Source organism: Electrophorus electricus, chromosome 4 (assembly GCF_013358815.1).
Source record: "Electrophorus electricus isolate fEleEle1 chromosome 4, fEleEle1.pri, whole genome shotgun sequence".
NCBI lineage: Eukaryota > Metazoa > Chordata > Actinopteri > Gymnotiformes > Gymnotidae > Electrophorus > Electrophorus electricus.
This window is the reverse complement of record NC_049538.1, coordinates 10,084,749-10,098,273: the sequence shown is the minus strand read 5'-3', so window position 1 is coordinate 10,098,273 and position 13,525 is coordinate 10,084,749. Positions and strand designations below refer to the sequence as shown.

Below are 13,525 nucleotides of genomic sequence, written 5' to 3'. Positions count from 1 at the left end.
CTGTCTCGAGTTTTATTGTTCAGTGGTGCGTTATTAACATGAATGTTTGCAGGTTGTTCAGCAGATAATAAATACATTCAGTAAAGAATAAACATACAAAAAAAGATTATTTTAAAAAGATGTATTATAAATTAATATGAACATATGAAGAATCAACAGGTATAGAAAACTGATGGTTTGCTATCCTGGTTGTCATGACAGCATAACAAGGTCTGACAATCCTGCCATCTTCATTTGTCCCTCTGATCGTCAGACCCTTGGGGGTGTGTGTGTGTGTGTGTGTGTTTGGTTTCCAGAGTAAATGCTGGTAATTTTATTATAAAGTGATTTCCTAATTGAATCATATTTGAAGCACTGTGTTTAGGAGGAGTGCTTTATCTGCAAGACAGCAGGGGAGGAGCGCGTGTCCTCCCTGGGCAGCGATGAGTCTGTCTGGGGTTGTAGTGCTTGCCCAGCAGGGAGCCAGTCCACGCTGTCCTTGGGTGCTTGTGTCTGTGGCTTCGGTTAGATTCATGGCTCATATAGTTCTAGGACCAGAGAGCGATGAAGTTTGTTTCAGGTTTTTGTTTATTCTAACAAATATAGCAGGTTTATTTTTGTATTGGTTCTAATTTTTAGGGTCAAATGTTTTGGAGAGGTTCTAGGTACCATGACACTGTTTGGTGTTTGGAATGTTTAAAGTTTCAGGTCACTGAGTCTTGAGATCAGATTGTGTAGGTCACATTTATTTGAGTTCAACAACAAAGAAAGCTGCCCTTACAGTTCTGTGGGGTGTGTGCTTGTCTTTCTGTGATTTGGGGTGTGTGCTTGTCTTTCTGAATCAACTAGATTTCTTCTCCTTTATTTTTTATTTTTTCACTTTAGGTGATTTATTTTGGTTTCCAACTTTTCTTTCATTTCTTGTTAAAAAAATCAAAACAGTGTGTGTGTGTGTGTGTGAGCATGTGCATAAGCATGTGTGTGTCAGTGCGTAACTGTGTGTGTCTGTGTGTGTCATAAGCATGTGTGTGTCAGTGTGTGTCTGTGTGTGTCATATGCATGTGTGTGTCATGCATGTGTGTGTCGGTGTGTGTCTGTGTGTGTCATATGCACATAGATGAAAGAGAGTGCAGAACTCTTGGATCCTGCTCTGTGAGTAACCAGCTGCACAAGTGTTCCTCATTGCAACAGGGCTCCAGGGGCAACTTTACACAGCTTTGCTTGCTGGAACACACACACACACACACACACACACACACACACACACACACACACACACACACACACACACACACACACACACACACACACACATACTGTTCTGAGAATGTTTTAGCGTGCACATACATGTTTGGTTTGGTAATCAGAACTGTGGCTGGTTGGTTTGTCTGGTAATCAGACCTATGGCCTGTTGGTTTGTCTGGTAATCAGACCTATGGCCCGATGGTTTGTCTGGTAATTAGACCTGTGGCTGGTTGGTTTGTCTGGTAATCAGACCTATGGCCCGTTGGTTTGTTCAGTACTCAGTCTGGCATGAGAGGTGAGCAGCCTTGGTTGTGTGATTAACACTTTATTCCATCGCAATCCTTTATTCGCGCCACAAAGTAAACATGCACTCAAGACAGATGGGTCGTCTTGCTGTGGGTCAGTCCTTATGTTTGGTCCCAGAGTTATGGGCGACAGTGAGAAGCTCATTTTAAACTCATTTATGATCGACACCCTCCCTCGAAGGCTGGAGGGAGAGTGTACATGTGTGTGTGTGTGTAATTCTTCCTCTGAGCAGCTGCACTGGACCACTCCCCGTGCCATCTGAAGGGCCCCTGCTGATGTATAGCTCCCCGGACAGATCACATCGTCATAACAACATCTTTCATGAGCCCCCACCCTAACTGTTCAGCCCCATCTGATCTGTCAGGCATGGGATTCAGAGATTTACCCTCTTTGCGTGAAGACAGATGAAACCGTGTCCAAGGTGCAGGCCTCACGTGTATGAAAGATGCCTTCATTTATCAGAATTATGGTTCTGGAGTAAGCATATGGGTCTACAGTGCCAGTCTACATATGGGTATACAGTGCATGGATACTGATTGGAGCACTCTTTAAACACCTTTAAAACATCTTTAAAGCTTTAAGCACCAGGTGATGAAATTAAATGAGTATTTTGGCAAAAATGTTAACATGGACAGAAGTGAATTAAACAGCGTGGAGCCTGTTGGCATTATCGGATGGTTAACTGGTACTAGCGGCTATGAGCTAACAGTATTCTCATTAGGTCAAACTGTCCTTCTGGGAGTGCTGAAGGTGAAATGTTCTCAGTCCTCCTAAAGCAGGCGCTGGTCAGAGATGTCGATGCCACTGAAGAATGTCTCACATACACAGAGAGAAGGGAAAGATTCCTAATCACTGTGAGAAATATGTGCTCTAAATGAAATTGGAGAGGACCTGATACAGTGACTTGTGGGCACTTTGTAGTGTCCTTAGCCTGTCCTTAAAGACGTCTGTGGGTGGTTCTCTCTCTGTCTGCGTTTATGAGAAGGTTATTTTTGTGGACTGTTGCTAGGGGTGATGTATTCGACTATTTGTACATGTCCATGGTGTTTGTCTTTCACTTGGCGGGCTCGAACAGACCCACGGCTGCCAGGCCTGAGACATTCGCCAGGTCTGGTTTCTCTGGCGTTTTTTGTACATAACAGCATTCTGATTTTCTTACTACTGAACTAAACATGGCTGATGGTCTCCTTTATGGCTGTTGGTCCTGGTAGCCTGCAGACCTTCTCCATGCCCTGAAGGATCATTGGCACTCTTGGTAAAGAGCAAATCATGAAAAATGAAATACGAAAAAAAAGTCCACTTAAGGGCTCTCTGTTGCACTGACTCTCTGATGGAAAACAAACCTCTGTGAAGAAAAATGACTCAACGACTCAAGCAATCATTACCTCTCCTCAAACCTATCACGACCAACCATCACTGATGGATTTTCTCATTTATACATTTTCCGTTTTTTAAAGCACACCTTTGGGTGATTTTAAGTAATTATCATTGAATATGGGGAATATGTGTCCAGACCCATATTCTTGTTCACTGGGGGCTTGGACTTGGACATTTCTAAAACTACTTTGTGACAACATCTGTTGTAAGAATTTGACTTGACATGACTTTGACATTGATTATTCAGTGAGAAGCAGTTAGTACTTCTATTCAGTATCTGCACAGTAAATAACTGAACACTAGCAGGTGAACCTATGGCGGTGGTGATGGACTCCATTGCAGCCATGAAGGGAGAGTAGGTGGGACATGCAGATCAGCCAATCAGGTAAGGCTGGAGGGTCCAGGATGGTCAAGCTGGTCCAATCAGCATCAGACGAGATGAGATCAGCAAAGAAAGGAAACACTGAACTAGTTAGCTCTGTTTGGAACGCACTGGACAGTTATATGTGATTAACAGAGCGGAGCACACCACGGCCTCTGGCAGAACTAGAGTGACGGTTTTAGACCATTTGTCGGGTAGGGGGTGTTTTGAAGCCAAGTATTAAATTAAATTAATTAATTCATGTATTTATTAATTTATGCTAGCCTACATGACTGATAGAATACAGGCCCAATGAATCGAAGTGTGTTGTTTTTCTGAGCAAAAAACGGATGTGATGTTTAACAGTGAATGTTCACATCAGGTTCAGTGCATTTGTAAAACTTTTGCATTATTTCTGTTCTCTTCTCTTTCATAAATGTGTGGCAGAGATGTTTGTGTAAGAATATGTCTACACATTCTGCTCAGTTTGGCTGTGTGAAACTGCACCTTTGGGTTGGATCAAATTAGTCCATCTTTATGAATTTTCTGATTACCTGTAGGTGGTGCTATTGTTCTAAATCCAAAATAATCTGCTTCAAGGCATTTTTAACAGCAAATAAGAATGTCATAAGTTTACTCTGATGATGTGATAAGCTTACTCCAATTATGTCATACGTCTACTCTGACATCTTTATTAGTTCAAAGATATGGAGGGCTTGGCTTCACTAGTACTGGAACCAGTTCCTAGAGCTTTAGTATGGGGAGAGCCATCAGACCCCTTCACCCTCCACACAGGTACGTGGTCTCTCAGGGAGACCGTCACCCTCCACACAGGTACGTGGTCTCCCTGAGAGTCCGTCACCCTCCACACAGGTACGTGGTCTCCCTGAGAGACCGTCACCCTCCACACAGGTACGTGGTCTCCCTGAGAGACCGTCACCCTCCACACAGGTACGTGGTCTCCCTGAGAGACCGTCACCCTCCACACAGGTACGTGGTCTCCCTGAGAGACCGTCACCCTCCACACAGGTACGTGGTCTCCCTGAGAGACCGTCACCCTCCACACAGGTACGTGGTCTCCCTGAGAGACCGTCACCCTCCACACAGGTACGTGGTCTCCCTGAGAGACCGTCACCCTCCACACAGGTACGTGGTCTCCCTGAGAGACCGTCACCCTCCACACAGGTACGTGGTCTCCCTGAGAGACCGTCACCCTCCACACAGACACGAGGCCTCCGTGAGACACCATCACTCTTTGCTCCATCCTCCACCCCAAGATCTACACCATTTATCCAACATGAAAACTATATTCCAAAACCTTGACTACACAAATCAGTTTTCAACCTAGGCCTAAAAATATTTAAAACTGACTGGAAGGTTATCAGAAATGCTCTTCACACTGTTTATAACACTATCACACTGTTTATAACACTATCCAGAGATATGACACTATCACACTGTTTATAACACTATCCTGAGATATGACACTATCACACTGTTTATAACACTATCCTGAGATATGACACTATCACACTGTTTATAACACTATCCTGAGATATGACACTATCACACTGTTTATAACACTATCCAGAGATATGACACTATCACACTGTTTATAACACTATCCTGAGATATGACACTATCACACTGTTTATAACACTATCCAGAGATATGACACTATCACACTGTTTATAACACTATCACACTGTTTATAACACTATCACACTGTTTATAACACCATTTCACTGCGTGTTGTACTGTGTATGACTATGTATGTGACAAATAAACCAAACTTGAAACTTAGTGTCATATCTCTGGATAGTGTTTCAAGTTTCAAGTTTGGTTTATTTGTCACATACATAGTCATACACAGTACAACACGCAGTGTGATAGTGTTATAAACAGTGTGATAGTGTTATAAACAGTGTGATAGTGTTATAAACAGTGTGATAGTGTCATATCTCTGGATAGTGTTATAAACAGTGTGATAGTGTCATATCTCTGGATAGTGTTTCATCACACTGTTTATAACACTATCACACTGTTTATAACACTATCCAGAGATATGACACTATAACAAAATGCTAGTGGTCAGGGAAACATCAGAGAATACATACATGAAATGAGACTGAAGGGTGTTGACCTTCATAAAACGTTGCCACTTTTACCGGAGAAGATGAGATGGGTTTGGCCTACAAACAGTTAACACCATACAGAAAACAACCTGAGTTCTACTGTGAAGTTGAGAATGTGTGATGATGTGGACTGTTTTTTTCTTCCAGTACCTCAGAGTTGTCAAGAAACACATCATTGTGGATTCCATCAAATACCAGCAGATTTTTACTTAAAACCCGCTTGCATCTGCCACGGTGCTAAATCTGGGTGTTGGTTGGATCTTACAAAGACAGTATTCCAAAATGTACAACCAACAGCACACGGAAATGTTCCACGGATAAGAATCAAGCTTGTGCAGCTGCCATCTCAGTCCTCTCAACTGAACTCCCCAGAAACACTGTAAGGTAAAGTGATTAATTGCTGGTGTGTCACACCTGTATCTCGTTATCTTCCTTGTTAGTAAGCCCTGTTTAGCTGTTGTGCTTTTTTGCTGTCTGACCCTGTGTTGTGCACGCTTCTTTAGGGTTATCCATACTGTATCATGCTTTACTGTCTGTTCTCTTTTATATGTTAGTGTCATGCCTCGTGTTTTACTTTAGTTTTTGTTGACATGTTTAAATAAATGTCTGTGTTTAACAACGGCTCTCCTCTCCTCTCCTGTAGGACTCAGTACTGTCATCTCAAACAGAAGGAGTACCAATCCTTTTGTGTTTTTGTGAAATTAAAAAAATAACTTTACTGCACTCTCATTCATGTCATATACTCCATTCATGATCACCCCAGTGAACAGCACTGGCGTGTTTCTAGATCTTTCTCTTGTTCATCTTTATCACGGGTGCCAATAAATCTTGATGACGCTGTATCCTCCTTAATCCTCCTTACATGATTCGAGTAGGGTAAAAAAGCCTTGAGGATGGTCTGGTTAGATTAATCAGGCCTATTAAAGCAGTCAGAAAACTGCCGAAGCTGCCATGCTCCAGGAGTTGTTACTAAAGGAAATGTGTTGTGGAGCTGGGAGTGTGGTCCAGTCCCTGCACTTCACACAACTGAGTTACAGCCTTTTTTGTGTTTAGCTCATGGCTCTGGGGGCTAATCCTGCCCTTATCAGCAAGATTCACTTTTGGAAAAGTGCTAACCACTTGTTTTCTGTGTATTTTGCTAGAGTATTAGCCAGCAAAGACCAGAATTGACTAAATATTTACAGGATGGATATTTATTAATATCATATATAGTTTGAGATAGACATCTGTTAATTCAGTGCTTACAAAAAATAAACACACTTTTATTAGGAGATTTAGATTGTTATTTCCATAAATGTTAACATAAGTTTACAACCATAAATTTACTTGCTAGAGCCAGTCTAATTACTGGGTGACTGCAAAAATATTTCTTAAACTATGTGTTCTGAGATTCATAATATTTAAAATTAGAGTTGTGAATTTAATTTTGTGAATTAGGTCTAAGGCCTTGTCTTGCCCAATATCCATGATGTTAGTATAGTAAAACTCCAGCCTTGTAATGGACTCAGTCCAAGCACATATCAATTACTATTATTATTATTATTATTCTATACCAGAACTCTGATTATTTTAACGTGTTGGGATCTTGGCTGACAAAATGTTAAAGATGTCTTGTTTCCTCTTCCTCCGTACAGATTATTTATATCCAGAGGATTGTGCAGAACGCTCTGCCTATAATCAGATCTCTTCTAAAGGGAACTTGATATTTGACAGACCATTCAGCTTTTTTTCTTATTTAATAAGAGTCTTTTAAAAATGAATGAGCCAGCCGGAATACTTCCATCTGTCTGAAGAAAGAACGGCACTCGGGCAAAGAGATGTAAGCGAGGTCGTGAACCTCTGTGCTTTTATGAGATGTGGGAAAATTTTGATGCGTTTTACTTCGATATTTGAGTACAGTGCTAAAATCCATATGTGAAAGACTGGGGCTTGTTAATTCTAACATGTCAACAGCAGTCAGACTGGTGTTAACACACCGTGGTACTCCCCAAAGCCTGGAGGCTGAGCAGAGTGTGAGAGCGTCCTCTCCTGCAGGCTTGTGCGCACTATGCTGGCTGTGCTTTGGCACGCTGGTTCTCTGGTTCTCTTCTGGGTCGTGTTAAAGACCCACAGAGACACTGGTTCGCTCTGAACATTCAGGGACCTGTAAGTTCTTGCTCTGGCCTTCAGTAAAACAGACCGTTCGAGTAGTAGCACTTCCATCAGAAACAGATCTTTAGTCTGAAGATAAAGAAAGGAGTTTTGGTTGGAGCTGGGCAGTAAAGTACAGCTTTTAGCTGTGGGTCACTCCCAGGGCCTTAATGTACCTTCTGTCTCTTTAGAAATGCCATTTTTAGATGTGCACTAGTACTTCAGTGGATCCAGGCCTTACCCTGATGCTTCTCCGCTCTGCGCTGCCTTTGTATTGGGAATCGTCTGTGGTCTCATAGCTGCTGCTCAGGATGATACAATTTCCATCTTGTATTGCACATTCCCTCCTAGTGCTGGGGCAGGGGCACTGGGTTTCCATAGCAACTGCGTCCCATTCATAGGAGACTGCAATCAAATCATTGCAGTCTCACTCTCAGTCTCTCTCTACTTGTGTGTGTGTGTGTGTGTGTGTCTGTGTGTGTGTGTGTGTGTGTGTGTGTGTGTGTAGAATAAATGCAATGAATATGGAATATAGAGGGCAATAAATAATTTCTCTGTGCTTCATCTTAAAATTGGACAGTAGCCCTGTACTGCACAGACAGACTTCAGCTTCTCCCCATAAACAGTTCCCTATCTAAAAAGCTCAATAAAGTTCCAAGGTAAAAGTCAGACTTAAACACTGCAGCTGAGTCTATGGCATATTACCATGATAGTTTTAAGAGGCTAATGTTTTCCACAGTGGGACTACTAAATGCACTAAACGTATGCTCCTGAACATCACTGCTGATCTTAGACGCCGCTGGGTTGGGAGGCCTCCGTGTACTCAGATCTGTGCTCCTCTCTGATTGGTTTAGCCCGCGTCATGCTGTGGTTCAGTGAACAGACGAGCGCTCAGCTCTTGGCAGCGGAAGGGCAGGTGAAGCCAATACACAGAGCTGTGTTTCAATTCTGACATGAGATGAGTAACGCATGTGTGAGCGTGTGTTTATGACCATGTATGTGTGGCAGCGGGGTGTTTGCTACAGAGTCATCATCACACGCATCGAGTCAGAACGGATCCGAGCCCTGCAGTGTGCGCGTGCGCACACACACACACACACACACACATATATATTGGATCCATATTGTCCAACCTGGTTTGACTCTCTTTGTGCTCTCCGTTCAGATGGTCTTTGGCATGTTGGTTGTCTTAAACCAATGAAGGAGGCTTTCTGAGGCAGATGAGGGGCACTGTGTGTGAGGAGACAAGCGGTTAGCTAGCCAGCACTCAGACCTCATGACTGGAGATGGATGAAGTAAAGCGTAAATATCACTGCCCAGACACGACACCTACGGCATTTGAGAAAGTTAACTACTGCTGTAAGATGCCAGGAGACATGAATGCCAGGAGCCATGTACAACATACATGTCTGTTGAAATAGACATGGTTGAGACCGTAGGCTACAAAATACAAACCACAAACCACCCATAAGACATACAATGGGAAGCCCATAAGTGAGACTTCAGAGGTGGCTCTAGAGATAACAACACTGGCAATCATACTGCACAGGTACACACAACACGCAGTGGTCAAAGAGTCAATGTCCTCTTCACCAAAGACCCATCCAAAGAGCCAAAGAGCCATGACTGTGGACCCACCCAAAGTATGTGGGAGAATGAATGCTCACACAACACCAGCAGTCAGTGTTTGAGATCTCCCAGGGCAGGAGCCAGTCAGCATTACAACAGCAGAATTCCAAGAGCAGGTCAGAAACATGAAGACCTGGGCTGCCTCTGGCCCAGACATGCCCCACACCTACTGGTTAAAAAAAAATCACGTCTGCCTAGCAGAATAAATGAACAAGCTGCTAGCAACCGGCTTCCATCTAGGAAGGCAAACACAAGCACGACTGTGCTGGTCATGAAGGAGCCCCACAAGAGAAAATCACCATCCACCTACAGACTAATTACCTGCCTGCCCATATGGAAGCTCCTGTCAGGAACACTAGCCACCCAAGACCAGACCACTCCTCACAATGCACCACACACTCTACCCAAGACCAGACAATTCCTCACAACATACCACACACTCGACCCAAGACCAGACCACTCCTTACAACGTACCACACACTCCACCCAAGACCAGACCACTACGAAGCTTAAGGTACACTGTCCAGGGTGAGACATGAAACATCCACCCAAGCAATGTTCTACAAGGATGAGCAGATGAGGGAGTGCCTCAGATAGGGGATGTGGTCACCATGGAAACAGAGTAGGTGCCAGGGCAGAATAAGCCCCTTCACGGAATGTACAACTGACAGATAGCAGGGTTGGCTTTTAAAAGACAATTCTGCCAATGGTCAATCGAAGACCCACGATGCAGACTGTGTACAGGAGCCTCTGAAACGATCCAGCACCTAGTAGCAGGATGGAAGCATGCTGGGAAAACACATTGAGAGACAACCAAGTGTCAGGGGTCATATACAGGAACATATACAGGACATATTAGCTAGACACATCCAAGCCCAGATGCAAAGAACCGCAAAAAATGCATCCTGTTAATATCTGAAAAGCACGGCTCAGATCCTGTGGGAACCTCCAGACTCAGACAGATAAGCAAGTAGGGGAGAACCAGACATCGTGATAGTGGACAAGATACAGAAAACAGCAGGCATAAAGAAAAAGATACAAGTGCCCACTCAAAGAGCAGGACAGGACATGTAACAGAACAGGACAGGACATGTAACAGATCGGGACAGGACTTTTCCTTCTAACCCTTTGCATTCACTGCATTTAGACCCCTGGATACGTGTGCCAAGAGTCATAAAGTGAAGGGATCGATTTGGATCGATTGTGTGTTGTGTGAACTGGACTCAAAGTATTTTGCTGAATATCAGGAGAGTTCTGAAAAGGCAGTTAAAGAAAGATCAGATCTCTGCTGATCTTACGTGTTTGGTGTTGAGATTATTACCAAACCACCTCTGTTACGTGTTTATGGAGGGTTGATGAACAGAAGACTAATTACAGCAAGAATTACAATTTCTCACTAAATATATTTACATGACATACAGTTCGCCATCAGTGCAATACATAGGAATGTTGCATAATTACCAAATGTTAAAGTCTTTCCTTTGTAAAGAAAAATAAATAAAATGACAAATGGTGAAAACCCAAACATTTACAACTTTTCACATCCAAATAAACAACTTCACAGAAATAATCCCCCAATAAGCATTTCTGAATCAATCCATCCACAATCAGACACAACATTGATCAAACTAAAAATAGAGAGCACGTGTACATAGCATATACTTATCTTCATACAGGTAATGGATTTCTATTGTACAAACTTTTTTTTTCATGTAACTTTGGCAGTGTCCGAAATGAAAGGACAGTATCGGACCCTCAGCAATTGTAATGTGTGAGATTGCCTTTCAAACCGCATGTTCACAGTGATCATTCTGAAAGGCTGGTAGCTTACTGGCCAAAACGAACCGAAAATTAAACAGTCAAAACAAGCAAACAAAAACAGTTAAAAAGTCCAATCCACGTATTCTGTCTTTTCTAGTAAGCACTGAAGGCGAGCCTCGTTGTTGCCGGTGGCTATAAAATTACAAACACCTATGAAGAATTACATAGCAGTCATCGCCATTTAAAAAAGAAACCAATGTTGTTTTGTACAGTCAGCACAGAAGACGCCGTCTGGGAGTGGAGCGGCGCAAGGCCTAGGACCACTTTACTGACAACATGGGAGAAACAGCATGGAAACGCAACATGCATCATCGGCGCCACACTCAGAGAGAGAAAGAGAAAAGGGAGAGAACGCAGGAAAGAGAGAGGTGGATTAAAACAGTTGTGCAAACAAAGAGACGACCAAAATGAAAAACAAACGGTACACATTTTAAGAGAGAATGAAACACGCGCACAGACAGACAGACAAAAGAATCGAGCAAATTTAAAAGGTCACTAAGTTCACCAATAATTGTTAGGAATTTTTCTTTTTCTTCTTTTTTTTTTCTTATTGGGTTTGGCACTTTATCTGAACAAATACCTGCTCAAGAAGACTAATTGTCATACAAAATGTATTCAACGTCTCATTAACGTAACCGTAGAATATATTTACTTAATAGTGAGCATACAGTAGGTAAACACTTTTTAGTACATACTTTTAGTTTTAAAATGAACATTCCAACAGATGTTTTACGCACATGCACAGAAACGAACAACACGACTGTCTCGCGCTGTATCGGCTATCTCCTCCCAGCCACCTCCCCGTTGCGCGTGTCCCCCTGCTCCTCGCGCCAGCGTTCGCCTCAGCCTACCTCTCTATTCCCGTTACGACACCTCTTCGGCCGAGCGCGTGTCCGACTTGAGACGCACAAACTCTTTGGCCACGTCGTCGTTGGTCCTTTGCGAGAGTATCCGCGTGATAGTGAGGCCGGTGTCGTCCATGGCGATGCTGCGCACGAGCGGGTAGGTGGCGCTCACGCTCACCTTGTCGGCTAGTTCGCGGAGCGGCAGCACGGCCACGCCCACCACGCGGTCCTCGCGAGCGAAGCAGTAGTCCTTCACGGACACGTGCAGCTCGTAGCACTCCGGCCCGTGGTCGCTGCTCAGGACGCTGCGGGGGGGGGGGGGGAGGAGGGAGGGGGAGTGTTAGAGAGCGAGCACTGCGAGGTGCACTCACGCGCACAGTGAAGGCACGTGTCACACTAGCGTGCTAACGTTGCTAACAGAGGGTTACGAAGCCAGCATGGGGGTGGCTGATGACGAGCCAATGGCAGCACATGATCACCACCGGCAGGTTCAGTCACACGATCGCTATCGGCGATAGTGTTTAACAGGTCTGCAGCCTTAACCTTAACCACTTACGACAAGAGCGACAAGAGTCTACAAATTACAAATGTTTTTAGTGCTGGTTACGGTTAAATTTATTATCTTATTGTGCTCGGAATGAATTTTCCACCACTTTGGAGATAATTGTCCCTGGCACAGTGAGGTACTCTATGTACTCAAACGTACTTAGCAGTGGTTTATACGATATTCAAGAACATGACGTTCAAATTTCATATTAAAACTGGCCTTTGTTTCAAATGGCTTTTAGTTCTTGATATTATGACATTTCCTATGCAGGGAAGAGGGCTTTACCGAGGTGAACCACGCTTGGAGGGAAAGACTCAGTAATGGCTGTGCTCGGTCTGAATAGCCTTACTGGTGCAGGGGCTTTTCAAGCAGGCATCCACTCAGTGAAGCCATTGCTTAATTAGACACTGTTTTTTAATTGCCTCTTAATCTTAATTGAGACGCTGGCAAATTCCAACATGAACTGCGCCGGGCAGATACACAGTGATACACAGTGACACTTTAGCACAGTGAACAGAGCTAACCAGATGGGTAGGGATCTCTTAAAATCAACTGAGCAACTAAGCTGTAGTGTGTAAATTATGTCAATAATAATTAATATTTATTTTACACAAAGCAGTCCTCAAAGAGAAAGCAAGTATCCAGCACATAGATAAGAAAGCAAAAGTGGTCAGTACTGCATTTATTAGGTTATTAATAATATATGGGTATTATTCATATTTGGGCATTATTTATATAAGGGTGTTATTATGTTAGGGTGTTATTAATATGTAATAACATGTGTAATAATGAACATGATGACTCACTACTGGAATGTTTCGTTGTATTTGGGGGACCAGTTGTTGTTCTTGGTTTTGGTGCTGAATTTTCGTTTCTTGTCAGCGAGGTGTGGCCCAATGGCATTAATCTCCACAAAAGGCCGGAACATGGCGTTTGTTTGCCAGTTGATGTTATTCACGCCGACCACTGCAAACAAGAGAGGCAGGAACATCAAATTAGGCCTTAAAACATACGTCTGAGTCCTGAGTCCTGACTCCTTAAATAAGTCTGAGTTTCCACAGAAAGAAAGTTGTCAACAAGCAACAAACCCAGAAGCTTAAATATCTGAAACATTTAGTTGAAATCTATGAGAAAATGTGCTCTTTATTTG

At 43.2% G+C, this 13,525-nt stretch overlaps 1 protein-coding gene across 3 annotated transcripts in view; it reads right to left on the bottom strand.

The window, feature by feature from the left end:
• Positions 1-1,085: 1,085 nt before the first annotated feature.
• LOC113586859 (protein unc-13 homolog C-like) overlaps positions 1,086-13,525 on the bottom strand; it is a 153,184-nt gene continuing 140,744 nt past the window's right edge. For 2 of the 3 annotated variants that reach the window (XM_035525330.1, XM_035525332.1), the window contains exons 32-33: positions 13,182-13,341; positions 10,546-12,133 (exon numbers count right to left, since the gene is read on the bottom strand). In XM_035525330.1, coding sequence (XP_035381223.1) covers positions 11,848-12,133; positions 13,182-13,341 — 446 coding nt within the window. In that variant the 3' untranslated portion in view covers positions 10,546-11,847. Of the gene's footprint in view, positions 1,204-10,545; positions 12,134-13,181; positions 13,342-13,525 lie in introns of those variants that run through there. The other variant, XM_035525331.1, reaches the window with a different exon arrangement.